This window comes from Sebastes fasciatus, chromosome 14, assembly GCF_043250625.1.
Source record: "Sebastes fasciatus isolate fSebFas1 chromosome 14, fSebFas1.pri, whole genome shotgun sequence".
Lineage (NCBI taxonomy): Eukaryota > Metazoa > Chordata > Actinopteri > Perciformes > Sebastidae > Sebastes > Sebastes fasciatus.
The window spans coordinates 31,342,079-31,368,261 of record NC_133808.1 but is presented as its reverse complement, the minus strand read 5'-3'; the positions used below and the strand labels follow the sequence as shown (position 1 = coordinate 31,368,261).

General features: G+C 41.3%; 2 protein-coding genes across 7 annotated transcripts in view; both read left to right on the top strand.

Annotated features, from left to right (window-relative positions):
- Window positions 1-13,811, top strand: part of lonrf2 (LON peptidase N-terminal domain and ring finger 2) — a 14,707-nt gene extending 896 nt beyond the window's left edge. The window contains exons 2-13 of the mRNA XM_074657927.1: window positions 424-1,226; window positions 5,318-5,436; window positions 5,628-5,750; window positions 5,839-5,994; window positions 6,973-7,201; window positions 8,275-8,374; window positions 8,709-8,823; window positions 9,270-9,391; window positions 9,730-9,916; window positions 10,028-10,162; window positions 10,294-10,443; window positions 10,736-13,811. Of these exons, the coding sequence (XP_074514028.1) occupies window positions 497-1,226; window positions 5,318-5,436; window positions 5,628-5,750; window positions 5,839-5,994; window positions 6,973-7,201; window positions 8,275-8,374; window positions 8,709-8,823; window positions 9,270-9,391; window positions 9,730-9,916; window positions 10,028-10,162; window positions 10,294-10,443; window positions 10,736-10,894 (2,325 nt within the window). The 5' untranslated portion in view covers window positions 424-496 and the 3' untranslated portion in view covers window positions 10,895-13,811. The remainder of the gene's footprint in view (window positions 1-423; window positions 1,227-5,317; window positions 5,437-5,627; window positions 5,751-5,838; window positions 5,995-6,972; window positions 7,202-8,274; window positions 8,375-8,708; window positions 8,824-9,269; window positions 9,392-9,729; window positions 9,917-10,027; window positions 10,163-10,293; window positions 10,444-10,735) is intronic.
- Window positions 13,812-21,573: 7,762 nt separating this feature from the next.
- Window positions 21,574-26,183, top strand: part of LOC141781911 (mitogen-activated protein kinase kinase kinase kinase 4-like) — a 117,540-nt gene continuing 112,930 nt past the window's right edge. For 3 of the 6 annotated variants that reach the window (XM_074657886.1, XM_074657889.1, XM_074657885.1), the window contains exons 1-2: window positions 21,576-21,852; window positions 22,191-22,256. In XM_074657886.1, coding sequence (XP_074513987.1) covers window positions 21,796-21,852; window positions 22,191-22,256 — 123 coding nt within the window. In that variant the 5' untranslated portion in view covers window positions 21,576-21,795. Of the gene's footprint in view, window positions 21,853-22,190; window positions 22,257-26,183 lie in introns of all 6 variants that reach the window. The other 3 variants (XM_074657887.1, XM_074657884.1, XM_074657890.1) reach the window with 2 other exon arrangements.

The window sequence follows — 26,183 nt, the reverse complement described above, 5'->3', positions numbered from 1 at the left end:
CAAATATTGACAATTTATATCATTTGTATTATTATTAGTAGTAGTAGTGTTTTTTTGTGTGTGACAATTTATATAATTTTTATTATTATTATTATTAGTAGTAATGTTTTTTTGTGTGTGACAATTTATATAATTTTTATTATTATTATTATTATTAGTAGTAATGTTATTTTGTGTGTGACAATTTATATAATTTTTATTATTATTATTAGTAGTAGTAATAATGTTATTTTGTGTGTGACAATTTATATAATTTTTATTATTATTACTAGTAGTAGTAGCAATGTTTTTTGTGTGTGACAATTTATATAATTTTTATTATTATTATTATTATTAGTAGTAATGTTATTTTGTGTGTGACAATTTATATAATTTGTTTTATTATTATTAGTAGTAGTAATGTTTTTTTTGTGTGTGTCTCAGGGAGGATGCCACTGGTCCTAACATACTTGCACTAGAGACTATCTGATTTGTGAAGAACAAGAAGAAGAAGAAGATGGAGACAGCAGTGAGGACTCATCAGCTGCTCGTCCACCCGCTCTCCAACCCTGGAGCTGCAGGCATCTTCCCGGAGATGCTGGAGATCGCAGAGGAGGCCAACCGGGCTGGAGACTTCAGCCTGGCTGTGGAGATCTACAGCTCCCAGCTGGCAGACCTCCAGCATCCAGACAGGGGGTTGTGTCTGAGGAAGGCCGACTCTCTGACCCAAGCAGGGCGCATATCAGAGGCGATGGACTCCTACTGCATCGCAGCCAGTTTGGGCAAACTGCGCCCGGATGAGCTGCAACTCTTGGTGGAAACCATCGCCAGGACTCTGCGTGAGAAAGAGTTGGGCATCCATGTGGCACTAAATGGACAATACAGCAGCAGTGGTGAAGATGGGGGTGAAAGTGATGGAGAGTGTGGAGAAGATGAAGCACTGGACTTGTTCTCCTGTCGCCTGTGCAGGTGTATCCTCCACGAGCCCACCACCGTGGAGTGTGGACACACTTTCTGCAAACATTGCCTAGAGGATGACTCTGTGACAGAGTGCGCACAATGCAAACACACTTTTATCCCCAAAACAGACTACGGACGCAGATTAGACGTTGTTCTCAGCGGCCTGCTGGATAAACTGTTTGCAACTGAGCGCAAAGCCAGGAAATGCTGGATCGAAGGAGAGGTTTTGTGGAAGAATCAGAGCCTCTCAGATGCTTTGGAGAAGTACAACGCGGCTGTGGAGCTAGGTAAGATGGCACAGCGTTGATTTGTGCAACATTTCTGTGTTAAATGTGAGATATTTGCATCAAAAGTGTAATGTTTTGTACAGGTGACCTACTTTCATCCCAGTGTAGTTCCCTGGTGTCACCCATAAGAGGCGCCACTCCTGCCTCTCTAACTGAGGTCAGACGTTATATGACGCACTGGAGTTGGTTACCTAAGCAGCACACATACTGATCTTCTGCATTGCAATGACAAAATCCACATTATATTTTCTATTTCTACTCTGCATTGCTGTGGTGTTTTCACAGAGCAGCTATTGGGGAAGGGATGCAGCTCTCCGGATGATTATTATTTGATTCGCCACAACATTTTGAATGCGTAATGCTGAATACTGCAGTCCTCAGTTGGCCTTAACTCCTCCCCTCACTTGTGCTGTTTCATAAGCTGGCAGCTGATGATGTGTTGGATAACATACAGGAAAAAATGATGGTGATAAACTGTAACTGGTGCTATATTACATGAACACACAACAACAACTCACTTTGCTTCATCTTTGGGATAGTTGCCAGAATACAGACTGTTCTGTTGGCATATTACATAAAGAGTGCCAGTGTGTTTCATTAACATGGGCCAGGTCAGGGCAGGTCTCGTGTTGCACAGTTTGAATCCTCAAGGGAAGTTTTTACCGACCTCTTTCCACCTCTGGCCTACATATCAGCATCACATTAAAAAAATCCATTTCCTGCGGTCCTTGAATAGCTTAAAGGGGTGAAACAAGGCCGCTGGCACAGCTGTCTGTCTCAGGTTTAAAGTTCCCATATTATTAAAAAGTGAGATTTCATGTTTTTTTATTATAAAGCAGGCTTAAGTCCTATATAAATACTGTGAAAGTATCGAAACACTCAATCCACAGGGAAATACACACAGCCCGTATTCAGAAACTCTGCATTTGAAACAAGCTGTTAGGATTTCTGTCCATTCGTGATGTCACGAATATACAATATTTAGACCGTTTACACAGTTTTAAATGTAAACATTGTAAATGTGACCCAGTTTATTTCCTGTTGCAGTGTATGTGAATGTCATCAGCTGACAGGAAGTACACATGGACCCAAGCTGTTGCCTAGCAACGCAATTCTGTTGTAAATACAGGCATATTCAGGCAGACAGTGTGAAGAAAATAAAGTTTTTTTTTTAACATCACAGTATGTAAACATGTTCTAGTAGAAACACAAAATACAAGTATGATCCTGAAAATAAGCACGATATGGGACCTTTAAGACATTTATCAACTGCAGATGAAAGTGTCAAGCAAAAAGAATAGGGCTGTCCTCGACCGAAGACATTCCCAGTTGACTTAAACTTGGCAAACACTTTACGATTTTAGAAATGTTATGTACTTTCTACTCTTACTGTACGAGTGGATCGTTTGCGATGTAAAGACAAACGACGCCTGACGAAGCTGAAATTCAATCCGACTCTAAAATGAGTCGTGTGGCTCAAAATTCGGGCAAAACTCGTACAGTGTATATAATGCCCAGCACACATGTTTTTGTTTGTTTTGAAGGGGCTATAAACTGATATTGTTATAACAGCGACGTATCAAATGACAATGTGAAATAGGTCGCTTGTTTCAGCTCATCGTTTAGCTGTCCGGCCCGCAACTTTACTGTTTTGATTCACTCTCACGGCTCTCATGGTATGATTGTTTTCAGAGAAAAAGCTCTAAAAATTAGGGCTCTCCTCACCAAAGAAATTCTTAAAAGACGAACAATTTTGTTGACTAATTGATTAGTTGATTTCCACAAAGAATCACCCTAAAAGCACCACTTTAAGTCTTGTGTTTATCAGGGATGTGCTCATAAGTTTCTTGGAAATAAGCCATTCAGCATGAAAAAAATCATAAAAAAACAACTAATCGACTAAAGAAATCGACCGAAACGACCGAAAACGAGAGCGCAGCCATAAAAAGGAATATATTCCAGACTCATTTTGTCATTCTGAGCATTCAAATGGCACGTTTTCAGATCTTTCTCTCCCCGGATCAATATTGATTCATGCCTTCTGTCTCGTGAAAGACTCCGGGTGACGGGAGGACAGAATGGCTTCACAGCTTTGTCACTGCCAGTCAATGTTTTGCCAACAATTGCAGCATGAGGCCTTGTGGTGTCTCTGTGGTGTAGGATGAGTGTAATAGGCTCATGATGTCAGCAGAAATACAGCTGTTATCCAACCTGTGTCTTTTAGGCTAGTTATTTCCTTCTTGGTGGTTATCCGTGACACATGTCGTATGCACTGCAATTACACAAAGAAAGTGATATAATGATGTACTGAAACAGGTGCAATAATGAGGGGCAGGGCTGGGTCTGCTATGATGGAAAGGGGAATGCAGTTGCTAAAGCTGGACATGCTTTAACAGAGAAGCTGGATGACCTATATCCTTATCGCTTCTTCTCACCAAAGAGACACACGAGATATATTAGGAAGGAAGAGTGAAAGAAATGTGAGAGATTCAGAGAGAGCTTTCACAAGAGAGGCAACTGATATCACGATTTTCCCTGTTTCAGTTCTGCCGAAAAATGTCAGGAAAAAAAATCAGAATTTTTTTTGAAAAATGTCCAAAAAAAATCCATAAAAATGCTGGAAAATGGCAGAAAAATTTCCAAAAATGACAGAAAAATATAAGGAAAAAAGGCAGAAAAATGTTCGATTTGTTTTTCGAAAAACATGCCCCAAAAAAGTCAGAAAAAGCAGAAAAATGTTAGCAAAAAGACAGAAAAAAATTAGAAAACTGTCCGAATGTCTCACTTAAAGGCTGTGTGAATAGCACAATATTTTGCGGGACATGTAAACATTGTCTGTTGGTCCTGCTGTTTGTTTTGTGGTGTTTGTGGTCGACTCTCAGCTGCCGTAGCTCAGGCAGCTTCTTCTCCTTCTGTTCAGTGTTCGGGAAGATGAGAAATCCAGCTTTTGGAAAATGAGAGTGACTTTCCAAAGTCTTTCAGGATCCAAAGTTCCACCCACAAAGTGCCAAAGGCAACAGACCAAGGACATTTTTTGCAGTTAACTCAGTAAACGTCACTATGACGTCATATCTGTTCCGTATCCGTCAACCAAAACAAACCTCAGAAAGTATAAAACGTTGGAGGGTCAGCGTAGATACGACCTGCACCCTCACATGTTAAATCCAGCGTGGTAAACACTACACATCCAGTAAAGGATGGAAACACTTTGAGTGACACATTGACAGTAAAAGCAGAGCTAGACAGAGCAGAGCTAAAGCTGCGTGCTAACTCCGTCACGGACAGGAAACGTTATCGTATCGCGGTAACGTGCGGTGGAGCCGGCCGTCGCTCTCATCTCCGTGGTCAAATGGGCCGACGCTACGACTGTAAAGCACCCAGATACTGACATTTGTGTTCTCTGCATTGAAACGGCCCCGATGGAGCTGAACATGGATGGATAAAGAGAACGGAGCTGACGGGAGAGCTAGAGACCACCTTGGAGAAGTTAGAGGAAGTAGACACGTCCATTTCACAAAATAAGGTGTTAACAAAGGGAAGTGTATATACAAAATACATATATGGAAATAAGATTGATTGGATTATATTCACCAGAAGTATAAAACATTACATGACCCTTATAAATTAAAAAGAAAATACCACTAATTTGTGAGGGAAATGTCTTTATTCTTTATTTTTGGGTCGCTGCAAAAAATCTTATAAATAATATATACTCATCAGGCTGGAACTTCTTGATCCTTTTAGAAATAAAAGAATGATGATAGTCAGGGTGTTAGAAAAGTACAAATTATAAGGTATTTATTTATATAACAATTATGAAAGTGCGTCATTTGCTAATGTGACACACAAACCTGGCTATGCAGTACTGTTGTATAACCAAAACAGACCGGTAACTGTCCACCGTCACGACTGATTATATATGTTGTTATATCATTGCATAACTTACATAGCATTCTCACACGTGAAATAGGTCTCTGGCCACATGTTAGATTGTTGGCCTACTTCTGATAGACCTAGAAAAACCAGTCCATCCCCCCGGAGGCCTGTCCACTAACCTGATGCTGTCTTTGTTTTTCCTCTGTGGTCTACAGCGCCCTCTTCAGGCCGACTGCTGTGTCAACGGGCCGAACTGCACATGGAGATGAGGAGCTTCAGTCAGGCCGTGCAGGACGCCAACAACCTCTGTAGGATGAAACCTCTGTGGACCAAGGTGAGACACGGGTTTGAAATGGAGCTGCAGGGCAAAATTAAATACATCTGAGTCCAAATAATCTTTTTAAAAGTAGGATCTTATCTTCATAAGCATCAGAAAGTTGTTCTAATTCTTGCTGCCAGACAAACTGCAGGTTACAGTAAACAGGACAGCTCTGAATGTAACAGGAAAATATTTGTTTATTTCAGGCTCACTGTCTGAAAGCGACGGCGCTGAGAGAAGCAGGCCGCAATGATGAGTCCTTGCAGGAATACTTAATGTGTGTGGCGCTAAAGCCCGACTGGACCAAAGTCAAACTGGAGGCTCAGAAGGTAAGAGACCTTGAATCAAAATTTATAGACAATTATTATATCTGTCGATGTGTGTCGTGAACATTAATCAACTCGTTTCATCCTGCAGGTCCTTAGCGAGGTGTTCTCTTCTGTGTTTGAGAACGAGGACATGCCAACGCCGCTGCACCCGCTGCAGGGGGGGATGACCACCCGCCTCATCAAACCCCCGGCCTTGCTGAGGTCCCTGAGGCCGCTCACACAGAAACCTGGATCCTCCTCACAGGTGACTGCAAACAAACGAACACACTCCACCCACAGAGATGAACGGAAACACCTGTGAGAACAGACGTTTTATCCTCATCATAACTCAAACACTCAAACATTAAGAAGATAATTCTATAATATTCATTTTACTGAAAGCATTTTTTGGCATTTCAATGAAATCAGTTGCACATTCGTAGGGATATTCATAAATGGAGTCAGAGGAGTGCAATAAAAAAGAATAAATCTGTAAAAGAATAAGAAATTAAATGTGGAAATATAAAATATTTATTAGAAGCCTTTTCATTTATTATTATTATGTATTTTATTGCATGTAAAATATTCTATTGCTTCTATATATTTTTAAATAGTTTTATTTATTTATTTTTATATAATGTTATTTATATATTTTTATTCCTTTTATTTTTTCTTAATTTTTTCCCCATTTCTTTTGCTTTTCCCTATTCTCCCTTTATTTATTCTTTTATTTATTTCTCTTTATATATCCACATCTTTTATTTACTTTTTTATTTGTTTATTTATTTTTGTATTTCCACATTTTTGATTTACTTATTTATTACTCTTTATAGTTCCATGTTTTATCTACTTATTTATTCTTTCATTTATTTTTATATTTCCACATTTTTTAAATTGACTTATTTATTCTTTTATTAATTTAGTTTTATATTTCCACATTTTTCATGTACTTATTTATTCTTTTATTTATTTTTTCTTAATATTTCCACATTTTTCATTTACTTATTTATTCTTTTTATCTATTTATTTTTATACTTCCACATTTTTAAAAATGTACCTATTGTTTTATTTATTTAATTTTATATTTCCGTATTTATCTTCGTATTCTTATGCTCTTCTTATGTGAGCACATCTTGTTGAGTGTATTTCCGCCGCTGCTGTCTGAACTGGCTTTCAAAATGATCATCCCCTCATAATCGTCCGTCTCTGACAGGCTCACTAATCCGTCTGTCTGTCTGTCCAGGACTCAGAGTTCAGTGTGACTAAAAGCGCTCCAGTGGACGACTCGTCCTCCAGACTCTCTGCTCCGTCTCCTGGTAAATCATCGGATCATAGTGCGGGGGAGGGCAGCACCAAGAGCCTGGCCGACGTTCTGGCTGCACTGCCAGCGCCTCCCGGTGGCCTCAAGAGGAAACACAGCGGAGATGGAACCTCCGCATTCTTCAACCCTCCCTCCAAACTGCTCAGACCTGGTAGGAGAATCTGAGTTTTGCCATAAATTCAAAATAATTCACTCTCATTGGTGTCGCTGTTTGGATGCCACTTTCACTTTAAGTATATATTTTTTTGATAATTATTGATGGATGATATAATTATTAAATTGACTGATTTAATCTCATTTGTAAAATAAGTCGTTGCTGGTCCAGTTTCAGTGCACACATCACTGTCATATTCTTCAAGTGGGGAATATCAGCTTTTGAAATATGGAGGACGGAACTAGTCAAAATAAAAAAATAAATCAATCAATGAATAAATTACTCGATAAATAAATAAATATGTCATTAAATGTGCAAAATAATAGAATAATAATTAAATGCAAAAAGAAATAAATACATTTAAAAAATAATAAAAATAAATACCTAAATATACAAAAGGGACAAAAACACAGAGTAAATAAAATATAGTTTTTGATTTACTTGTTTATTTATTTTTATATTTCCACATTTATTTTCTTATTCTTTTACAGATTTATTCTTTTTTATGGCACTCCCATGACTCCATAGAGTCGATCCTGGGAACACTGAGTAAACCTGTCCCAGATGACCTGAGGCGTTTGGATGCTTCGTAACGTACGAGTATCTTTGAGATATATTTGACAGTCGACGTCTCTGGACTGAACCAGTTGAGCTACGTTTCCAGCCGAAGCAGAGACTGTAGATTTTTAATCGGTGCCAACGCTTTTGTTGTGCTTCATTATTAAGAATGACTAAATAATGTATTATATAATCATGTTAACGTTCAATACAAAAAACTTTGTTCCACTATTAAGCATTACATTAAAACAGCAATAACTCACTTTATTATTCATTGATTGCAATTTGGAATTATTAATGTGTAAAACTGAATTTTGAATTTTGTCACAGTACGATTCCCCTAAATGTGTTTAAACAACAGACACAACCTGAATATCAAACACACTCTATATGCCTGGACATGTTTCATTCTATTGCAGAGCTTGAAGTAGAAATCTGCCCTCTCTGCTCTGTAGATAATAAATAACCTGAACACTGAACACATTGTGATGATGTTGTGATGTTTTGTACAGACGAGGCGAGCAGCGTTCAGACGGCCTCAGTGTTCGGAGGGAGGACGTTTCCTGCTGAGCTGTTGGACAGCGGAGACATGGAGTGTTCACTCTGCATGAGGTGACTACACACAGTCCAATGTTCTACTTATATCTGTGGTTCTAGTACAGTGGTTCTCAAACTTTTTACTATAATGTATCGACCAAGTACCCCCTAACCAGCGCAAAACATTTTTGGTAAAAGATAAAAGACTATTAGTACTCGCCGATTCCTGAGCATTTCTGATGCTGATATCGGAACAACTCCACATTAAATAAAAGGACGTCAACAAATACTTATCGGCAAAATTTGCATTGACAAAATGAACACTGCAGCCGGTGTTAGCGGATGTATTTTAGTATTTTAGGTTTGGCTGGTGTGCTTTTTGTCATTTGTTCTCCGGTCTGTTCTCCAGGTTGTTCTACGAGCCGGTGGCCACTCCCTGTGGACACACCTTCTGCCTCAAATGTCTGGAGCGCTGCCTGGACCACAACTCCAACTGCCCTCTGTGCAAGGAGAATCTCTCCGAGGTACACACACATGTTTTCTTTCTATAGTCAAATATGCAAATACACTTTGTTCAGAATAGGGTTTCACCACTTTACTGAGAAGGTATTAACATCGTTAGTGTTGTAGAAGTGCTGAATCAATTAATCGTTTATTCAATTAGTATGTTGACAGAGAGTTTTTCAACATCAAGTTTTATAATTTATTGATTTCTATGGTAATTTATCCTTCAAAAATACTAAAACCTTCTGGTTCCAGGTTCTTAAATGTGAGATTCTCAGTTTTATATAATTGGAAATGTAATATCTTGGACTAGTATTGGACTATTATTGGACAAAACAAACCTTTTCTCTATTTTTCTGATATTTTATATTCCAAAGAATTAACAGATTAACCAAGAAACAGATGAAATGATGATAAAAGCCTAACATATATATAACATTATGGTGTCTGTGTGTTGTCATTGCAGTATCTGGCCACCAGGGGCTACAACAAGACCCTGCTGATGGAGGAGGTGCTGCAGCGTTACCTAGGAGACGAGCTGGCGGAGAGGAAGAAAATCCACGAAGAGGAGATGAAGGAGCTGTCCAAGTGAGTTTCACACACACATAAACACACACACACACACACACACACACACACTGAACTTGTTTAATTGCTTTGTATCTGAATTCACAGGATCAGAAATATGTTTTTTTTAAATTGTAACAGTGAAACCTATACAGATAAACGTCTGAGCTAATGTGGATTTTAAAGTTTGAACTCGTTCTTTCAGCATGCGGTGACACAGTTTAGTTTGTTTTCTCCTATTTAACAAAAACAACAAGCTACAAAAACTCCTAAAATGGCCAAAAAGTATTTCTGCTTTCTAAATCTTCCACAAAAAACGCCACCGTGTCTCAACAACCTCTCCACTGTGTCTCTTGTAGCTTGAACCAGGAAGTTCCCATCTTTGTGTGCACCATGGCTTTCCCCACCATCCCCTGCCCGCTGCACGTCTTTGAGCCGCGCTATCGCCTCATGATCCGCCGCTCCATGGAGACGGGCACCAAGCAGTTCGGCATGTGCATAGCCGACGACCTCAAAGGCTTTGCCGACCACGGCTGCATGCTGGAGGTGAGTGTGTGTGTGTGTGTGTGTGTGTGATGTGTATCTAGAGCTGGTTACAGGAGGGCACCGCTCCATTGTTTGCAGTCAGATAACAGAGATTCTGTTCTGTCTTTTCAGGTGCGAGACGTGAAGTTCTTTCCTGACGGTCGTTCGGTGGTCGACACCATCGGTGTGTCGCGGTTCAAGGTGCTCAGCCACGGACAGAGAGACGGCTACAACACTGCCAAGATAGAGTACCTGGAAGACAAGAAGGTGAGCTGTGTGTTGTCTGTTAGCGCTGGTCTTTTCAGACGCTTTCCATCATGCTGCTGTCAACCTCTGCCATCTTTCCTGGTTTAACGGTGTTTTACAAAACAATAAATCAAATGTCTGTGTCCTCTCAGGTGGAGGGGGAGGAGCTGACGGAGCTCCTGAAGCTGCACAACTCTGTGTACGATCAGGCCAACAACTGGTTCACCTCGCTGAAGGACAACATGAAGAGCCAGATCCTGAGCCACTTCGGACACCTTCCCAGCAAAGACCCCGACCCGCAGGTCAGCAAACACGCTGCACAGCACCCACAGTCTCACTTCTCTTACCTCCATCACTACAGATTTACACAGAAATACCGTACGTGATGAAACGGCTGGAAACAACACTGATTGCAATAGGCTGCACAATTATGATCGCGTTAACTTTGACAGCCCTAGTCGATAGTATCCAGATGTTATGTTTTGTGATACTGCATCGATTCTATCTTCGTCGCAAAGTTCTGACTTTATTCACACACCTTTTTCTAGTTGAATGATCCACAGAGACCAACCGTATATCTGTTCTCTCCTGCAGGCCAGTCCCAGCGGTCCGGCCTGGTGCTGGTGGCTGCTCGCCGTCCTTCCTCTGGAGAACCGAGCCCAGCTCACCATCCTGTCCATGACCTCCCTCAAGGACCGCCTCATCGCCATCCGCAGGGTCCTCATCTTCGTCACGCGCAAGAGGCCGCGGTGATCGCCCAGCCGCAGGGTGTTGAGGTGGATGGACCGGAACCGCTCGGGCTTCTATGCAGTTCAGCAATCCGTTCATTGGTCTGTTAATTAGATCACTCATTGACTCATTCATACGTTTGTTTACTCATTCATTCATGCACTTGCCCACTCTCACATGAATTCATGAACTCCTCGCTGCGTCAGTCATGTCGACGGCACTGCATCTTCTCACCGGATGAATTAAGCTACAACACATCTCTTGACCGAGTGACCTCTCACCTCTTGTTCTCTGTTGTCAGGTCACTTCCATTGAGACCATTTAGATCATTTGACTGACTCTGTTATGAAGGAACAAAAAAAAAAAAACCTCGTTGTTCCTACGAGCAGTATTTCACAGAAGTTAGCGACAGCCACAGAGCCGTGTGGCGCCCTCATCCACAGCTGTGACGGCTTGTACAGTCCAAATAGAAACTCACCTACTGAAGTATGAAGCAAAAACACTAAAGTGAATGTACTGGTCCGGCTGCAGGAAGTGGATGTTCTTTTCCTCTAACTGCATTTAAAGTGTCCGTTTGGCGAGTTGCACGTGAGGTCAGACTGTACGTGCAACGGCGTCGTGACGAGGAAACGTTTGGATATTTTATACTCTGTGCGGGGTTCTTCTCGCGGCACACTGACATTCTCAAAGTTTCTCAAAACATTTGTGCACGGACGGGCGAAAACCTGCAGCACAGAACCCCCCCCCCCGCTAGGTGTCTGATGGTCACGTGCGTCAAGCATAAATCACACTTAAATCTTCCTGACTGAGCCAAAACTCGTGAGCAAGAACCCCCGGAGCTTTCTATCTGCCGCCTCACCCCCTCACCCGGCGGTGGGCGTGTACCTCAGACTGTCTGATAGAAAGTAAAAGGGGCGCCATGAGAGTCGTGATTATGATGCTCATGCTAACACTAAAACAACCAACCACAGACTACACTGTGTGAGATGCAACACTACGTGCTCCACCTGTCACACTAAGTTCTAGTTGCATTTAGGAACATGCAGAACCTCCCAGACTCCGTTGATCTGGAACCTTTATGTCCCGTTGTAGCATATCTCTGGGACTTCAACTACAGACTTAGTTATAGGGGGTTGATTGTACATTTTCTTGTTTCGTTTCTCTCTCTCTCTCTCTCTCTGCTATGCCCTTAAGTGTATATGTGTATGGTGATTTATCTGTATATCAATGTAACTCTGAGGCCTTTTTTAATGTTTAATTTAAGGAACATTTCACCCTCTTTCTCTCCCTCTATCTCTCTTTCCTCTCAGTTCATGTACGTGCACGCTGTCGTGCAGTTACAGCAGTTTTCTTGTAAACAAAAATGACTCGTGTTTACGTTCAGTGTTTCTCTCCAGAACACACCGACAGGCCTCGAGGATACGCACAAACATGTTGAAGAAGGCTCCTTTCTCATAGAATATTTTGAAGCTTGCGTTGTTCCTTCTTTCTCTCGGCGTCTCTTGGCGCTTACAGAGAGAGATTTCGGAAAAAATATGAACGTTTGTCAATTTCAAAGATCATTTTGCAAGTCAAGAAAGTCTGTTTGTCGTAGTATCATTTAGTTTTGTGAACTACATCTCTTGTCTCGCACAATATACGTCACCAACGTAGCTATGTTCCATGCACAGATGAAACGTTATCTCACCTGATGTGTTTTATTCACATTATCCTCAGCATCGCCAAACGTTGACCAGTTGAGAAGCTTGAAACTGTCGGCAGGAGACGGTTCTCTCCACAACGCTATTAATGGTTATAAATTGGTTAAAAATAACTGGATACAATAAAGGAAAATGGGTCAAATGTTGCACAATAATGACCCCGTAGCTTTCGACCACTAGTAGCGCTGTAGTGGGTTCCTGTTTTGTTTGCATCCAATAGTGGTTCCTGCTGACGTTTGCAAGCTGTTCCTCTGATCAACCGGCCCATTAGATTGTTATGAGGTCATTAAATGGGCGTTATCAGTAGTTATCAGCCTCATAGATGTGGGTCAGTAGGGGCCTACTACACCCAGTAGGTTTTATCATCTATTCACATGGTAAATCAGCAAAAGAAGGAATAAAAGAAGACAACAGCGACCTCTAAGGATCGTAGTAATTATGACCTGAGAGAAAGTGGAAGTCAGGCCACACAGGGCTTTCTCCAGGATACCGAGGCTCATATCCCACGTTTTTGTTCATGATCTTAAGTTTCACTTTCGCTTTTCAAACGTAGTTATTTTAAGCCAAAACACGATCTGTTCCCCTAAATTGAACTAAGTGGTTTTGTTGCCTAAACCTAAAGAAGTTGTTTTGTTTATGTTCAAAATGTTTCATCCAGTGTTACTCGTTAACGCGTTGCTTTTAAGTTTCACTTATACATCGTAGGTGTAGTAGGCCCCTAATGACCCACATCTATGAGGCTCATAGCGGGCGATAACACACGTTTAATGGCCTGATAACAGCTGAATCAGTGTCAGTAAAATGCAGCGAGGAAGACCGCTGGCTGATGGAAACAACGCAGGTTTCAAAATATTCAAAACATCACTTTGAAAATGTTTTTTTCTGAAGATTCAGTTTGTTTTGGTGAGAAACACCGAACATAAACCTGTTTGTTTACAATGAAATCTCTGCAAGTGATAAAGTGGAATAATGTGAGTCACATGATGTTTAACTTTAAGCTGGATAAGTTGTTCTCATGTGACAGACAGACTGACAGACAGACAGACTGACAGACAGCCAGCTGTGGTTGTGATTGCATTCTTAGCGTGCATCTAAATGCACTGTTTCTCTGTATAATTCTGTCCTTCCAGATGTTTGTGACTCCTCTGCAGTTCACAACGTGCTGCATTTCCCTGGTATATTTGTAAAGGGAGCTCTTATATACCTACTTTTTTATTGCAAATAAAGAAAAACGCATATTATTCTGTTTCTGTGTCGTTTCATATCGGGGTTAAAGGAGAAAGAACACTACGTTTATGTTGCAGATAAACATCCTCATCTGCACATCTCACTCCGTCACGCTCACAGTCGTGTGTGTTAGTCAGTGGATGCTTGCGAACTATCAAACAGGGAAGTTCTAGAGGTTTGTAATGATTATTCATCAGTACTTTGTTCATTCTGATCTGTTCCTACACAAATTGGGAGATGGAAGAAAACACTTTGCCACAGTCAAACGAGAATGTGACTTAAAGCGGTTTTACTCAAACTGGTTCCCAAATTGGGGGTCGTGATGCCTTCTTGAATTTAAGGAGTGTAAGACAACTTTTTATACAAATATTAGGGCTGTCAACCGATTAAAATGTTGGATGCAGGTGGGCATATCAAAATATATGTATAAAATGTGAAAAGACAAATAATGTGCTGACATAAATTATAATGCACAAATAAATAAGTAAATAAATAAGTAAATAAGTAAATAAATAAATAAATAAATATACTGTATATATATATATGTATATATATACATATATGTATATATATATACATATATATTAGGACTGTCAATCGATTAATAAAGTTAATCATGATTTATCTTAAATTAATCGCACATTTTTTATCTGTTCTAAATGAACCTTAAAGGGAGATTTGCCAAGTATTTAACACTCTTATCAACATGGGAGTGGACAAATATGCTGCTTTATGCAAATGTATGTATAAATGTATTATTGTAAATCAATTAACAACACAAAACAATGACAGATATTGATCCAGAAACCCTCACAGGTACTGCATTTAGCATAAAACAATATGCTCAAATCATAACATGTCAAACTGCAGCCCAACAGGCAACAACAGCTGTCAGTGTGTCAGTGTGCTGACTTGACTATGACTTGACCCAAACTGCATGTGATTATCATAAAGTGGGCATGTCTGTAAAGGGGAGACTCGTGGGTACCCATAGAACCCATTTACATTCACACAATTGGAGGTCAGAGGTCAACGGACCCCTTTGAAAATGACTATGACAGTCTTTCCTCGCCAACATTTAGCGTAAGTTTGGAGCGTTATTTAACCTCCTTCATGACCAGCTAGTCTGACATGGTTGGTACCGATGATGTGTAATAATAACCATCATCTTCCTGTTGGTTCCTCCTCTCAGTCGCTGCTCTCGTGCTGCTGGAGGTGTTTTATATAGAATCCACAGAGTGACTGTTGCTGGGCAAAGTGAGTTAAGGATGCTTCTGTTTTTTACATTTCTCTCTGCTTGGCTGTAGGACGAGGTAGCTCCTGTTGGCCACCGGGAGGCAGCGTTGGTTAGAGTAAGAGCAGCTGAGATGAATCGCAGGTTATTGAGTTCATTTAGGGTTCATACTGAGAGGAGAAGACAGATAAAACAGAGAGAAAGGCATCTCAAACACTGTCATCGCTGTAGATAATGATAGGAAGTTCTGATGACGATGTTGTCCGGATGTTTTTAGGATGCTGACTAAAGTGGTGTCAGAATAATGAGCAAAATCTGAAGCAGAATCTTCTCTCTGGGATGTTTGTCTGTCTCCTCTCAGTGGTGATTCAGTTGGCGGCTGTAGTTCATATTCTATATATATATATATAGATGGACCAGCTGGAAGGGAGCCGCCACCTTGAGATTTTGACGTCATTTGGAGTCAGAGTCTGCGTGTATCAGGTCTAAACTGTTATGTGGCTTCCTCAGAACTGGTTCATCTTATCAAGTGTGATGTTGTGGTGACCAAATAAAACCTCCTCTACATCCTGACCTAGCTCTGACTCACCTCCTTCTCTTAGCTTCCTCCGACATCTGCAGAGCGAAGCATAAAAGAGGAAGTAGTCGCATATCAAACACAAAGTGTTTGACCCATCGAAACACCACAGAGTCAGAGAAGAAAGAGGAAGCAGACGAGAGGATTCGATTTGATTCTTGTTTTCCAGAACTAATAATAACACGTGAAGAAGAGACGAGGACTCCGAGGACTGGAGGCAGTAATATACTGCAGGTTCATGCATCTTATGTAGAGATGTTCCGATACCAATTTTTTCCTTCCCGATACCGTTTCCGATACCTGAACTTGCACAGATCCGATACCAGCGTGATGAATATAATATCTTTATCGTTTTTTGGGCTATCTTTGTGGAATTTATCTCGTTGTTGGAAAGCGTTTTTCAACGTTTCCTGCCGCGGTTCGTTCTTTTTTTCACCCGTCTGCATCGGTGAAGTCATCGCGCTCTCTCTCGCATGATGCGTCTTCAAATATCTTATAAGATTTCTGGTGTTGAACTTGGCAACAGTACCGCCACCCCTCCAAACAGAAGCCGTATTCCTCGCTCTAACTACCACACTGTTGTTTGCTATCATCTAGGGATGCACCGATACCACTTTTCTCAGACCGAGTACAAGAACTAGTACTTACATCTGGGTACTCTCCGATACCGAGTACCGATACGAGTACTTCTCTGTGCCAAAAGACCCTCGTTAACAGCCAGCTGGAGGGTTTGAGCGACACACGGCAGGCTGGGGAGTCCCGCATACGAGGCGGTGCGCCGCCACCGGCTCTAGGTCGGCTTGGAAAGGCTCGGGGCGAAGGTGCTTCCCGGGGCCGTGGTCAAAGTGTCACCGGGGCGGACTGTCCTTAACGTGCCCCAACCGCGTCGTGCCCCCAGGGCGGGGCTCGGCCCGCGTAAAAGGCGCCAGAGGTCTGCGGCGATGTCTGCAACCCACCCAACCCGTCTTGAAACACGGACCAAGGAGTCAAAACCCCGTGGCCTAATGAAAGTGAGGGCCGGTGCGCGCCGGCTGAGGTGGGGTCCCGGCCCAGCGGGGTCGGGCGCACCACCGCCCCGTTTCACCCGCACCGTCGGGGAGGTGGAGCGTGAGCGCGTTCGATAGGACCCGAAAGATGCTGACGAGAGGTTAATGTCACGCTGCCGTAGAGTGGTATCGGAGCTGTTTTGCGAGTACAAGTACGAGTACATGAGCACAGTATCGGACCCGATACCCGATACTGTTATCGGTATCGGTGCATCCCTACTATCATCACGTGACAAACTACCTGCAGTCAGTTCTTCTTCGCTGCTCTACAACAGTAGTTGCCAGGGGCAGCCATGATACCTCCAGGGCGACAGCACAGTGAAGACTGCTGTTTTGAAGCAGCGAGGAAGATTTGATTTCCTGTTAAACAAGTTTTTTCTGGGTTGATAAATGATGGTATTGGATCGGTGCATAGGCTGGCGTACTCGCTGTTACCCGATACCGAATTTTGGACAGTATCAGACGCATTTCCGGTACTGGTTTCTGAACAACTCTAATCTTATTCACTGCAAACTGTTTTTATTGGAACTATTTCTTTAATAAAAAGTAGTTCCAGTGAGAAACTGCAAATCTTAAAACCTCAGCAGCACACGTACGACTCCAGGTTAAACGTGTGTGTGATTTTTATTTGACCTTTAAACCCTCAAACTGCCTGCAGTGTTCTCACTTTCTCAACATGTCGTCAGTCTCGAGGTGTAAAACTCAGACACACACAGAGACACAAATATAACTTTTAATTGGTTCTTGTGTGTCCTGATTGACAGCTGTGGTTGTTGAGTCATCTTATCTGTCAGTCTGCGTGATGGATGTTCACCCTCATCACCGCCTGACACCTGACAGCCTCTAAGGTGACACCTGACAGCCTCCAAGGTGACCCCTCAGGTGTGCCGGCCAGATGCGTGGTGGAGGTGGGCGTGTTTCTAACAGAGATTAAGCAGCATTGTTGGTTAATTTCAGGTTCAGCCAGGTTGTTTACATCGCACAGATTTCAGACAGCGTCCTGTTCACATGTTTACACTCTTAAATACTACTATTACTATACTACTATCTCTATTTTGTGCACAATTTCAGACCATAAAACTAAAACAATGAGCTGAAAGACGCTGTAACCCTCCATGGGTTAGTGATCATGTGAACGCTTCAGTGTTAGTTCCTCCACTCAGACTCTCCAGGTGGAGAATAAACTCAGTAATTTAGAGTCCGAGCCTGAAAGCCCTGAAATATCTCTGCTATAGATGACACATGAAAGCAGGGCACACCCAGTGGGTGACACTTTGATGTCGTCCTCCTCGGTCACCTTCAAAGGAAACACTCACTCAAGAAGAGACGAACCAAAGTTTTTATCCCCAACAGTGACTCAATACAGCTGGAAGATTCAACATGAAGACATTAGCTGCTTTAGACAGAGTTACATAAATCAATTAATGCCGTCTGATGTCTTCATGTTTTACTTTGTTCCATGCTTTTACTATTTTATTATTTTCTTTCCTATCTTGTTATTATGTGCTGTTGTTTATGGCGTCATAGGAGAGCCATTAAAAAAAGAATAAATCTGAAATAGAAATAGAAATAAATAAAAGAACAAATAAATTTGGAAATATAAAGACGAATAAAATATAAAAGAATAATGATAAGAATTTTCTTTTATTTTTACTTTTATTTGTTAATTTATTTTCTATAAATATTTTCATATAATTTAAAAAAATATTTATTTTTTATTGCATATAAACTACTCTATTTGTGGTATATTTTTGTAATGGTTTTATTTATTTATTTTTATATAATATAATTTATTTATTTTTGCTTTTGCTTTTCCTCTATATTTTCCCTTTCTTTATTCTTATATATTATTTCCACATTTTTTATTTACTTATTTAATCCATTTATTTTATATAATGTAATTTATTTAATTTTCCTTTTTCCTATATTTTCTATATTTCCACATTATTTTCTTATTCTTTTATAGATTTTTTTTTTTTTTATGGCACTCCTATGACTCCATAGTTGTTGAGTGTTTGCAGATCTGTAAACCGCGTTTGCTTTTCATGAGAATAATAGATAAAAGTGATTAGAAAGGCGTTTGAAGTTAAAGGTTTCCCGTTCCTTTGAAAAGAAAACCCGGCAATAATAATAAACTACTAAACATATGTCTGTTTGTTATTACACATAAAAGTACTACTGATAATCAACGTACGTACAGTATGTCCTGCTCTGTCCCAGTTTAACGGCGGTGGTTTCTGCTCCATGTGTGCCAACAGATGCTCGTTTATTTTTTGGTATTTGTTGACAGCAGAATTAAAGTGGAATAAGCTTTAACATCTGGAGAACCAGCATCATTAACAGGCAACAGTTAAACTGTGTTAGAAAGGGGGCAAACATTCCTGTGGAAAAGAAAACAGAAGACATTGAAGTTACAGCAGAAGACGGAGAAGAAATCTCTCGTGCATTTTGCACGATTACTTTGTATTGTTGCTGAAACTGTATTTACTTTTAATTTTGTGTCAGGTATGTTAGATTTTTAATTCAAATCTTATTTTAAAAAAGAGAATAATATTTATTTATTTATGTATTGATTGATTTATTTATTTATTATTTATTTATTTGTTTATTTGTTTATTTATTTATTATTATTATTTATTACTTCTCATCTGCTGACAGGTATGAGAGTGATGGCAGCAGGATATAATGCAGATAATAATGCAGCCCGTCTGGATATTATTTTATTCCCTCCAACAGAACAGCAGAGCGGTGACAGCAGCACTGAAATATTTATCACTGTTTCCATTTCACATGCTCTAATTGGCCGGAATCTATCCGATGGAGAGACGGAGGACGAGATAGCAGATACATATTCACATATTACATGATAGCAGTAGATTTGTAATTTCATTTTTCACAGCAGAAAATGCTGATTTAAGTTTTGCTTCAGTGTGTTTCTCCCTTCAATGATTATGTCATTATGATATTCTATAACAATTATAATACTTTTATAATATTTTATTAATTAAAATGTTGCTTTATTCAATTTACACTCACTTTCATTTTATTATTTTTATTTTTGTATTATTATTTGGTACAAAATCAAAACAGCAGTGATTTTACAGCTGGTACAATAATGAAACAGAGCAGACATGATACATAACAAAATAACAAACCAAAAAAAAGATGAAATAATAATCATAATAATTCTAGTAATATCAATTTAAATTAATTAAAAATAAAATAATAATAATAATAAAAATAATAACAATAATAATAACTAGGTGGTAATAATAAGGGAGACATGATACATAAGAAACCAAACAAACCAAACAAAATAAACATAACAAAACCAAAAAAGGATGAAATAATAATCAGAATAATTCTATTAAAAACATAATAGAATAGATAAAAAATAAAAATTAAATTAAAAGTAAAATGAAGGGAAAATTAAGTAAAATGAAAGGAAATGAAATGAACTAAAATAAACAATAAATAAATAAATAATAAATAATAAATAATAAATAATAAATAAATTAAATCAAATTACATTTTTTGATAAAATAATAGATAAACAAATAACTAACTAACTAACTAACTAACTAAATAAATAAATAAATAAATAAATAGGTGGTAATAATAAAGAAAGAATTAGAAATAAATAAATAAACGAGTAGTTACTTCACACAACCTCCACTCTGTCTGTAACCCTGTTTCACAGCAGTAATGTTGACATGTCGTAGCAGGAAAAAGTACAGGTGTTATTGACAACATTAAAATAACTAACATTCCTCTGAGGTGAGTTTCTTCAGTCTGCTGGTATTCACTGGCATGAATTACCGAGACTCTCGATGGAACTGAGCCATCATTAATAAAAATGTCACCTGTTGTTTTCCTGATATTACAAGTCAGAATGTTTGCCGCTTCGCCGTGAAGGGGTTTATTTCACAACAATGACCCGCTAGCTGTACATTATCCTGCTTATTACACGGCTACTTACTGAAGAAATCAATCATTTGACACAAGAACGGTCCTCCAGAGTCCGAAATCAGAACTGTGCCCATAGCAACGGTCTGTTATACACAGCAACGGTCTGTTATAAAGAAATAACAGACCGTAGAACGCCGTGATTGACCAATCAGAATCAAGTATTCAACAAAGCTGTGTATTAAAAATAATTAATTGATTCATGTTTATTTCTGATTAATGACTAGAACAACTTGACACACAATATTGAGCAGCATCTCATAATCTCATAATCTTCAGGTTCCCGGTTTTCAGATGATGTACATATTCTCCTGATATTATGACTTTTTTTCTCGTAAAGTTATGACTTTATTTGCGTAATATTACGACTAATAAAATATTATGAGAATAAAGTCAGAAGTTTAAGAGAAAAGAAAGTCATAAAATTACGAGAATAAAGTCTTAACTTTACGAGAAAAAAAGTCGTAATATTATAAGAATATAGTCATAATATTATAAAGTAGTAATTCAACGTGTTATTTTCTTTATTTCTTGTAGTTATTACTTTATTCTAGCAATATTACAACTTTTTTTCTTGTAATATTATGAAAATAAAGTCATAACTTTACAAAAAAAAAGACGTAATATTACGAGAAAAAAAGTCGTAATATTATGAGAATAAAGTCATAATATTATAAAGTAGTAATTCAACGTGTTATTTCCTTTATTTCTCGCAATATTCTGACTTTATTCTCGTAAAGTTATGACTTTATTCTCATAATATTTCGACTTTTTTCTCGTAATATGACTTTTTTCTCGTAAAGATATGATTTTATTGTCGTAATATTCTGATTTATTATCTCGTAATATTCTGACCTGTGTGTGAGGTGCCCTGGGCCCCAGAGAGTCTGGCTGAGTCCCTGTTAGAGAGAGGAGGAGGAGGGCGGAGGGCGGAGCCTCGAGGCGGGCTCAGAGTGGAGGATCAGCGGGCAGACGGAGCTCCAGCAGTCGGTCGGTATGTAGCAGCAGCGGAGCGTCTGCTCGGGATTACAAAGAAGGAGAAAAACGCGCTCTTGGACGGATATCACCGGCGGGATTAACAAAAACAACCTCCCGAGGATGATTGACACTCCGTCCGCCTGAAGGACACTGAAACAACGTTTTCCACCTGATTTATCTCCGTTTTTATCACGAAAATGGCGAACGAGTCTCCGGCCAAGAGTCTGGTGGATATAGACCTGGCCTCGCTGCGGGTGAGTGATGTTCTCCTCTCTGCATCTCATCATCATAACGCTGCTAAAGACACCCAGCAGCAGCAGCATGATATCAGGGCTGATGCTGAGCTGCAGCTTCTTTGTCTAATATCTATCTGATGGATGGATGGACATGAGGAGGCCACATCCAACCAGCTGGAGATCAATGATCAATGCATCCACATCTCAATGATCTGATCAATGCATCCACATCTCAATGATCAATGCATCCACATCTCAATGATCAATATATCCACATCTCAATGATCAATATATCCACATCTTAGAAGATCTGATGGGTTTTATGCTTTTTAATTTTTAATTTTTATTAAATACAGGATCCTGCAGGGATATTCGAGTTGGTGGAAGTGGTCGGAAATGGCACCTATGGACAAGTCTACAAGGTTGGTGTGCACCTCCATCTGTGTGTGTGTGTGTTTGCGTGCGTGCGTGCGTGCGTGTATGTGTGTGTGTGTGTGTGTGTGTGTGTTGGGTGGAAACTGGAGCACCAACATGCACAAGTGTATTTCTTTCCTCACAACCCATCCTCTCCTCCTCTTCCTCCTCTTCCTCCTCTTCCTCTCAGTGGTACCGGTGAGCTCTGGTCCGGATTATAATCTCTCCTACAGCTTCACATCCATTCATCAGATTTAGAGATGCAAACATCTCCAGAGCTCCTATTTTAGTCCCTCAGAGGTTCCTCCTCCTCTTCCTCTTCCTCCTCCTCTCTCCTCCCCTTCCTCCTCTCTCCTCCTCCTCCTCCTCTTCCACCTCCTCCTCCTGTTCCTCCTCCTCTTCTTCTTCCTCCTCCTCTTTCTCCTCCTCCTCCTCCATCTCCTCCTCTTCCTCTCTCTCCTCCTCCTCTTCCTCCTCCTCCTCTCTCTCCTCCTCCTCCCTCTCCTCATCTTCCTCTCTCTCCTCCTCCTCTTCCTCCTCCTCCTCCTCTCTCCTCCCTCCTCCTCCTCCTCTTCCTCCTCCTCCTCCTGTTCCTCTTCTTCTTCCTCCTCCTCTTTCTCCTCCTCCTCCTCCCTCTCCTCCTCTTCCTCTTCCTCTCTCTCTTCCTCCTCCTCCCTCTCCTCCTCTTCCTCTCTCTCCTCCTCCTCTTCCTCCTCCTCCTCCTCCTCCTCCTCCTCCTCTTCCTCTCTCCTCCTCTTCCTCCTCCTCCTCCTCCTCCTCTTCCTCCTCTCTTTCCTCCTCCTCCCCCTCTTCCTCCTCTTCCTCCTCCTCCTCCTCTCATCCACACCCCAGTAAAACATCCCTTTAAACACGCTTTGCACTGACCGATGAGGCCAATCCGTGCATGACAGCCTTCAAACCGCGCTGACCGACTTGTGCGCCATTGGGTGGGCGGTGTTTCGTTGCGCATTTGTGCACGAACACACACACACACACACACACACACATGCACTATATTACCCAGCAGGCCTTTTCTTGCTGTGAGTGGCTCAGTGCTGCATTAATGGAGAGATAGGCCCTGTTCATCTCACACACACACACACACACACACACACATATAGTGGAACAGGGATGTGATGGAGACCCGGTGCTCCTCCATCCTCCTGCTGTTGCCTGGTAGAAATGAGAGCAAGAGGAAGAGGAGGAGGAGGAGGAGGAGGAGGAGGAGGACGACTGGGTCAGAGCTGCTGGATCTACCCGAGCCGGGAAATGTGCATTGAGCTGCTGTCGGCTGACTGAAACCACGCCTCGCTTTTTCTTTACTTTACCAAAAACCTTTTGTGAACACTAGTGTCGGCTGCATGCTGAGATGGTTCTTTGGATTTATGTCATGTGAGACCAGCAGGCAGCCGTAGGTCAAAGATAGGGTGGACGATGTTGGAAAGCTAGCATAATGTGAAAGTAGCATCGCCACAGGAGCTCCGTCTCAACCCCCCCCCCCCCACACACACACACACACACGAGCAGCGCCGCATCGTAACTACTATTACAGACACAGAGAGGAGAGAGGACCTCATCTCAACAACGCTACCTCATGACCAGTAACCGCGGCAGTGCTGCTGCAGGGCTGACTTTTCTCTTCCATTCTCCAGGAAACGTGAGGCGGCGACGCGCTTTGAGTTCAGGCTGGTGCACGCCAAGGGCATCTGATTGGTTCTTTCCAGTCGGGCCGCGAGGCAGTGATTGGTAGACGTTTTTACAGGATTACAGCAGCTACAGATGACGGCTCTTTAACGGTCCTTTTTCAGAGCTCATCAGTAACGGATCGCTGTCGGGGTGTAAAGACCATTTCAACCAGTAGAACAGATAGTGGAGACTGGAGAACATCGTCAACCCGGCCTTTAATATTCCCATCATGGTTATATGACCTGTAAGCATTCACCCTGTAGGGCTGTAGTACACGAGTCCGGTCTCAAGACAACTCTCTAGCTGGACCACAGAGGGCCGGCCCTGCTGACGTAAACCTCTGTCACTGAGTGATGAAGTTACACGATTGGTCGGCTGAGTGTTGGAGTTTCCTCATTGTCCGTTGCTCTTTCAAAATGAAAAGGCCCTGAAGTTACCTCGCTAACGTCAAATCCTGCTTCGTAGTCCAGACCTCTGGTCTTAGATTTGACTTGGACTTGATCAACTCTACAAACTCTGCAAGTCAAAGCTGTGTCCTGTCCAGCAGCTGTGATTGAGTCTAATGTGTGGGTGTGTGGTTGAAGAATGGACCCATGTGTTGTTTGTTGTTCCAGCTGTGTTGCTTTGCAGCAACGTGGTTCGACTATTACAAACCCTGTTGGGAACAAATCCAAAGTGAAATTCAGTGAATGTTGAGCACCTTGACTTGAGGTTTGTTGTGCAGAATGTAGGTTAACGCAACACTCCGATTACCATAGTTACTGCAGGTTTAATTCAAACACTAGAACAGTCAAATAAGCATTGAATTATGGATGTTGTTGGATATCTGTATGTACTGCTAAATATGCCAACCTCTTATGACACTGAAGGCTGAATCCAGAGGTGATTCTGTCACTTCAGGATGAGAATAACACATCTGGAGACAAGTCGATATTGAGCAGCAAGATCTGTAACTGACAACCCAGCAAACATGTGACGTCAGGAAGACGTTCAGATCATGATCAAAACGTTCATTCTGGCTCCTCAGTGGACGTCTTTTGGACGTGTCTTTGCTCAGTGGGAAAGCTCTGCAGTTTCTAGGTGAAGCGTGTGGTAAACACAACACAGAGTAACTAACATACAGTATGTTGTGCTCCAGGAAATCATAAAGTATACATGAGGAGACATTTTGGGCCTTGAAGTGAAGTCTGAGAAAGCACAGCTGACGGGGATGTTGTTTTACTCACCTGAATCGCTGCAACAAAATGAGGTTGTGAGATGTTGACGCTGACTCACCTGTAAGCTCCTGTAAGTCTTTCTGATCACAGTTACTCAGCACGATAAATATCCAGGAGTTTGAGCAGCAGGAACTTGAACCGTCGGCGTTCACGCGTGTTTCAGGGTAAAAACAGGACGCCGCAGCCTTATTTCACTCAGTCACAATCTCAAGGTCTACTGTATCTGCAGGATTACAGCGCTGAGACGAGTGTCACTTTGAATCAGACCTTGTGTTCGTGGGCGATGAGGACGAGCCTCAGTTGAACGGCGTGTGAACGGCGTGTGAACGGCGTGTGAACGGCGTGTGAACGGCGTGGCGATGGCGGCAGCGTGGGTGCGTGTGGTCATCTCTTTTTGTGTAAACAACATAGCTGGAATCACATCTTGATTTGCTGTGAGGGTTTTTTGTTTTGTTTTATTTGTGTGTTCTCGATGGGGTGGGGGGGGGGAGGATGGCGGTGGCGGTGGCTGCTGTAAACGTTTCATTGAAGAAGGGGGACAAGTGGTTGAGGGAACGCTCCGATGCACCGGAACACAGATTAACCTCGACATTTTGAGTTTAGGTCCTCAGGATTCGGTGAATCATCACCACGTGTTCCCCTGCGAGGTGGAGCGAGGTGGAGCAAGGTGGAGCGAGGTGGAGCGAGGTGGAGCGAGGACGAACCAAGAAGCTCTCTGCTTTTTTTTTTTTTTTTGTCTCAAACATCTGACCCAAAAACCTGCATGTGTGTGTGTGTGCGTGTGTGTGTGTGCGTGCACTCGATCCTCAACACTTGGCGATTGGTTGGGCTTCCCAGGCTGGCGAATAGCTGCACAGTGAGAGCGACCGACCGAGGCTTGTTGCAGCTGTGTGCACCGACAACAGCTGTTGAGATGGAAAATAAAACAGAGAGAGGACGGAGGGGGGGGAGACGTAGAAAAAGAGGAAATACAAAAAAGAGAGAAGCACTCCCCCTTTAATCATTACATGTTTTGGTTTAGTTTTATTAGAC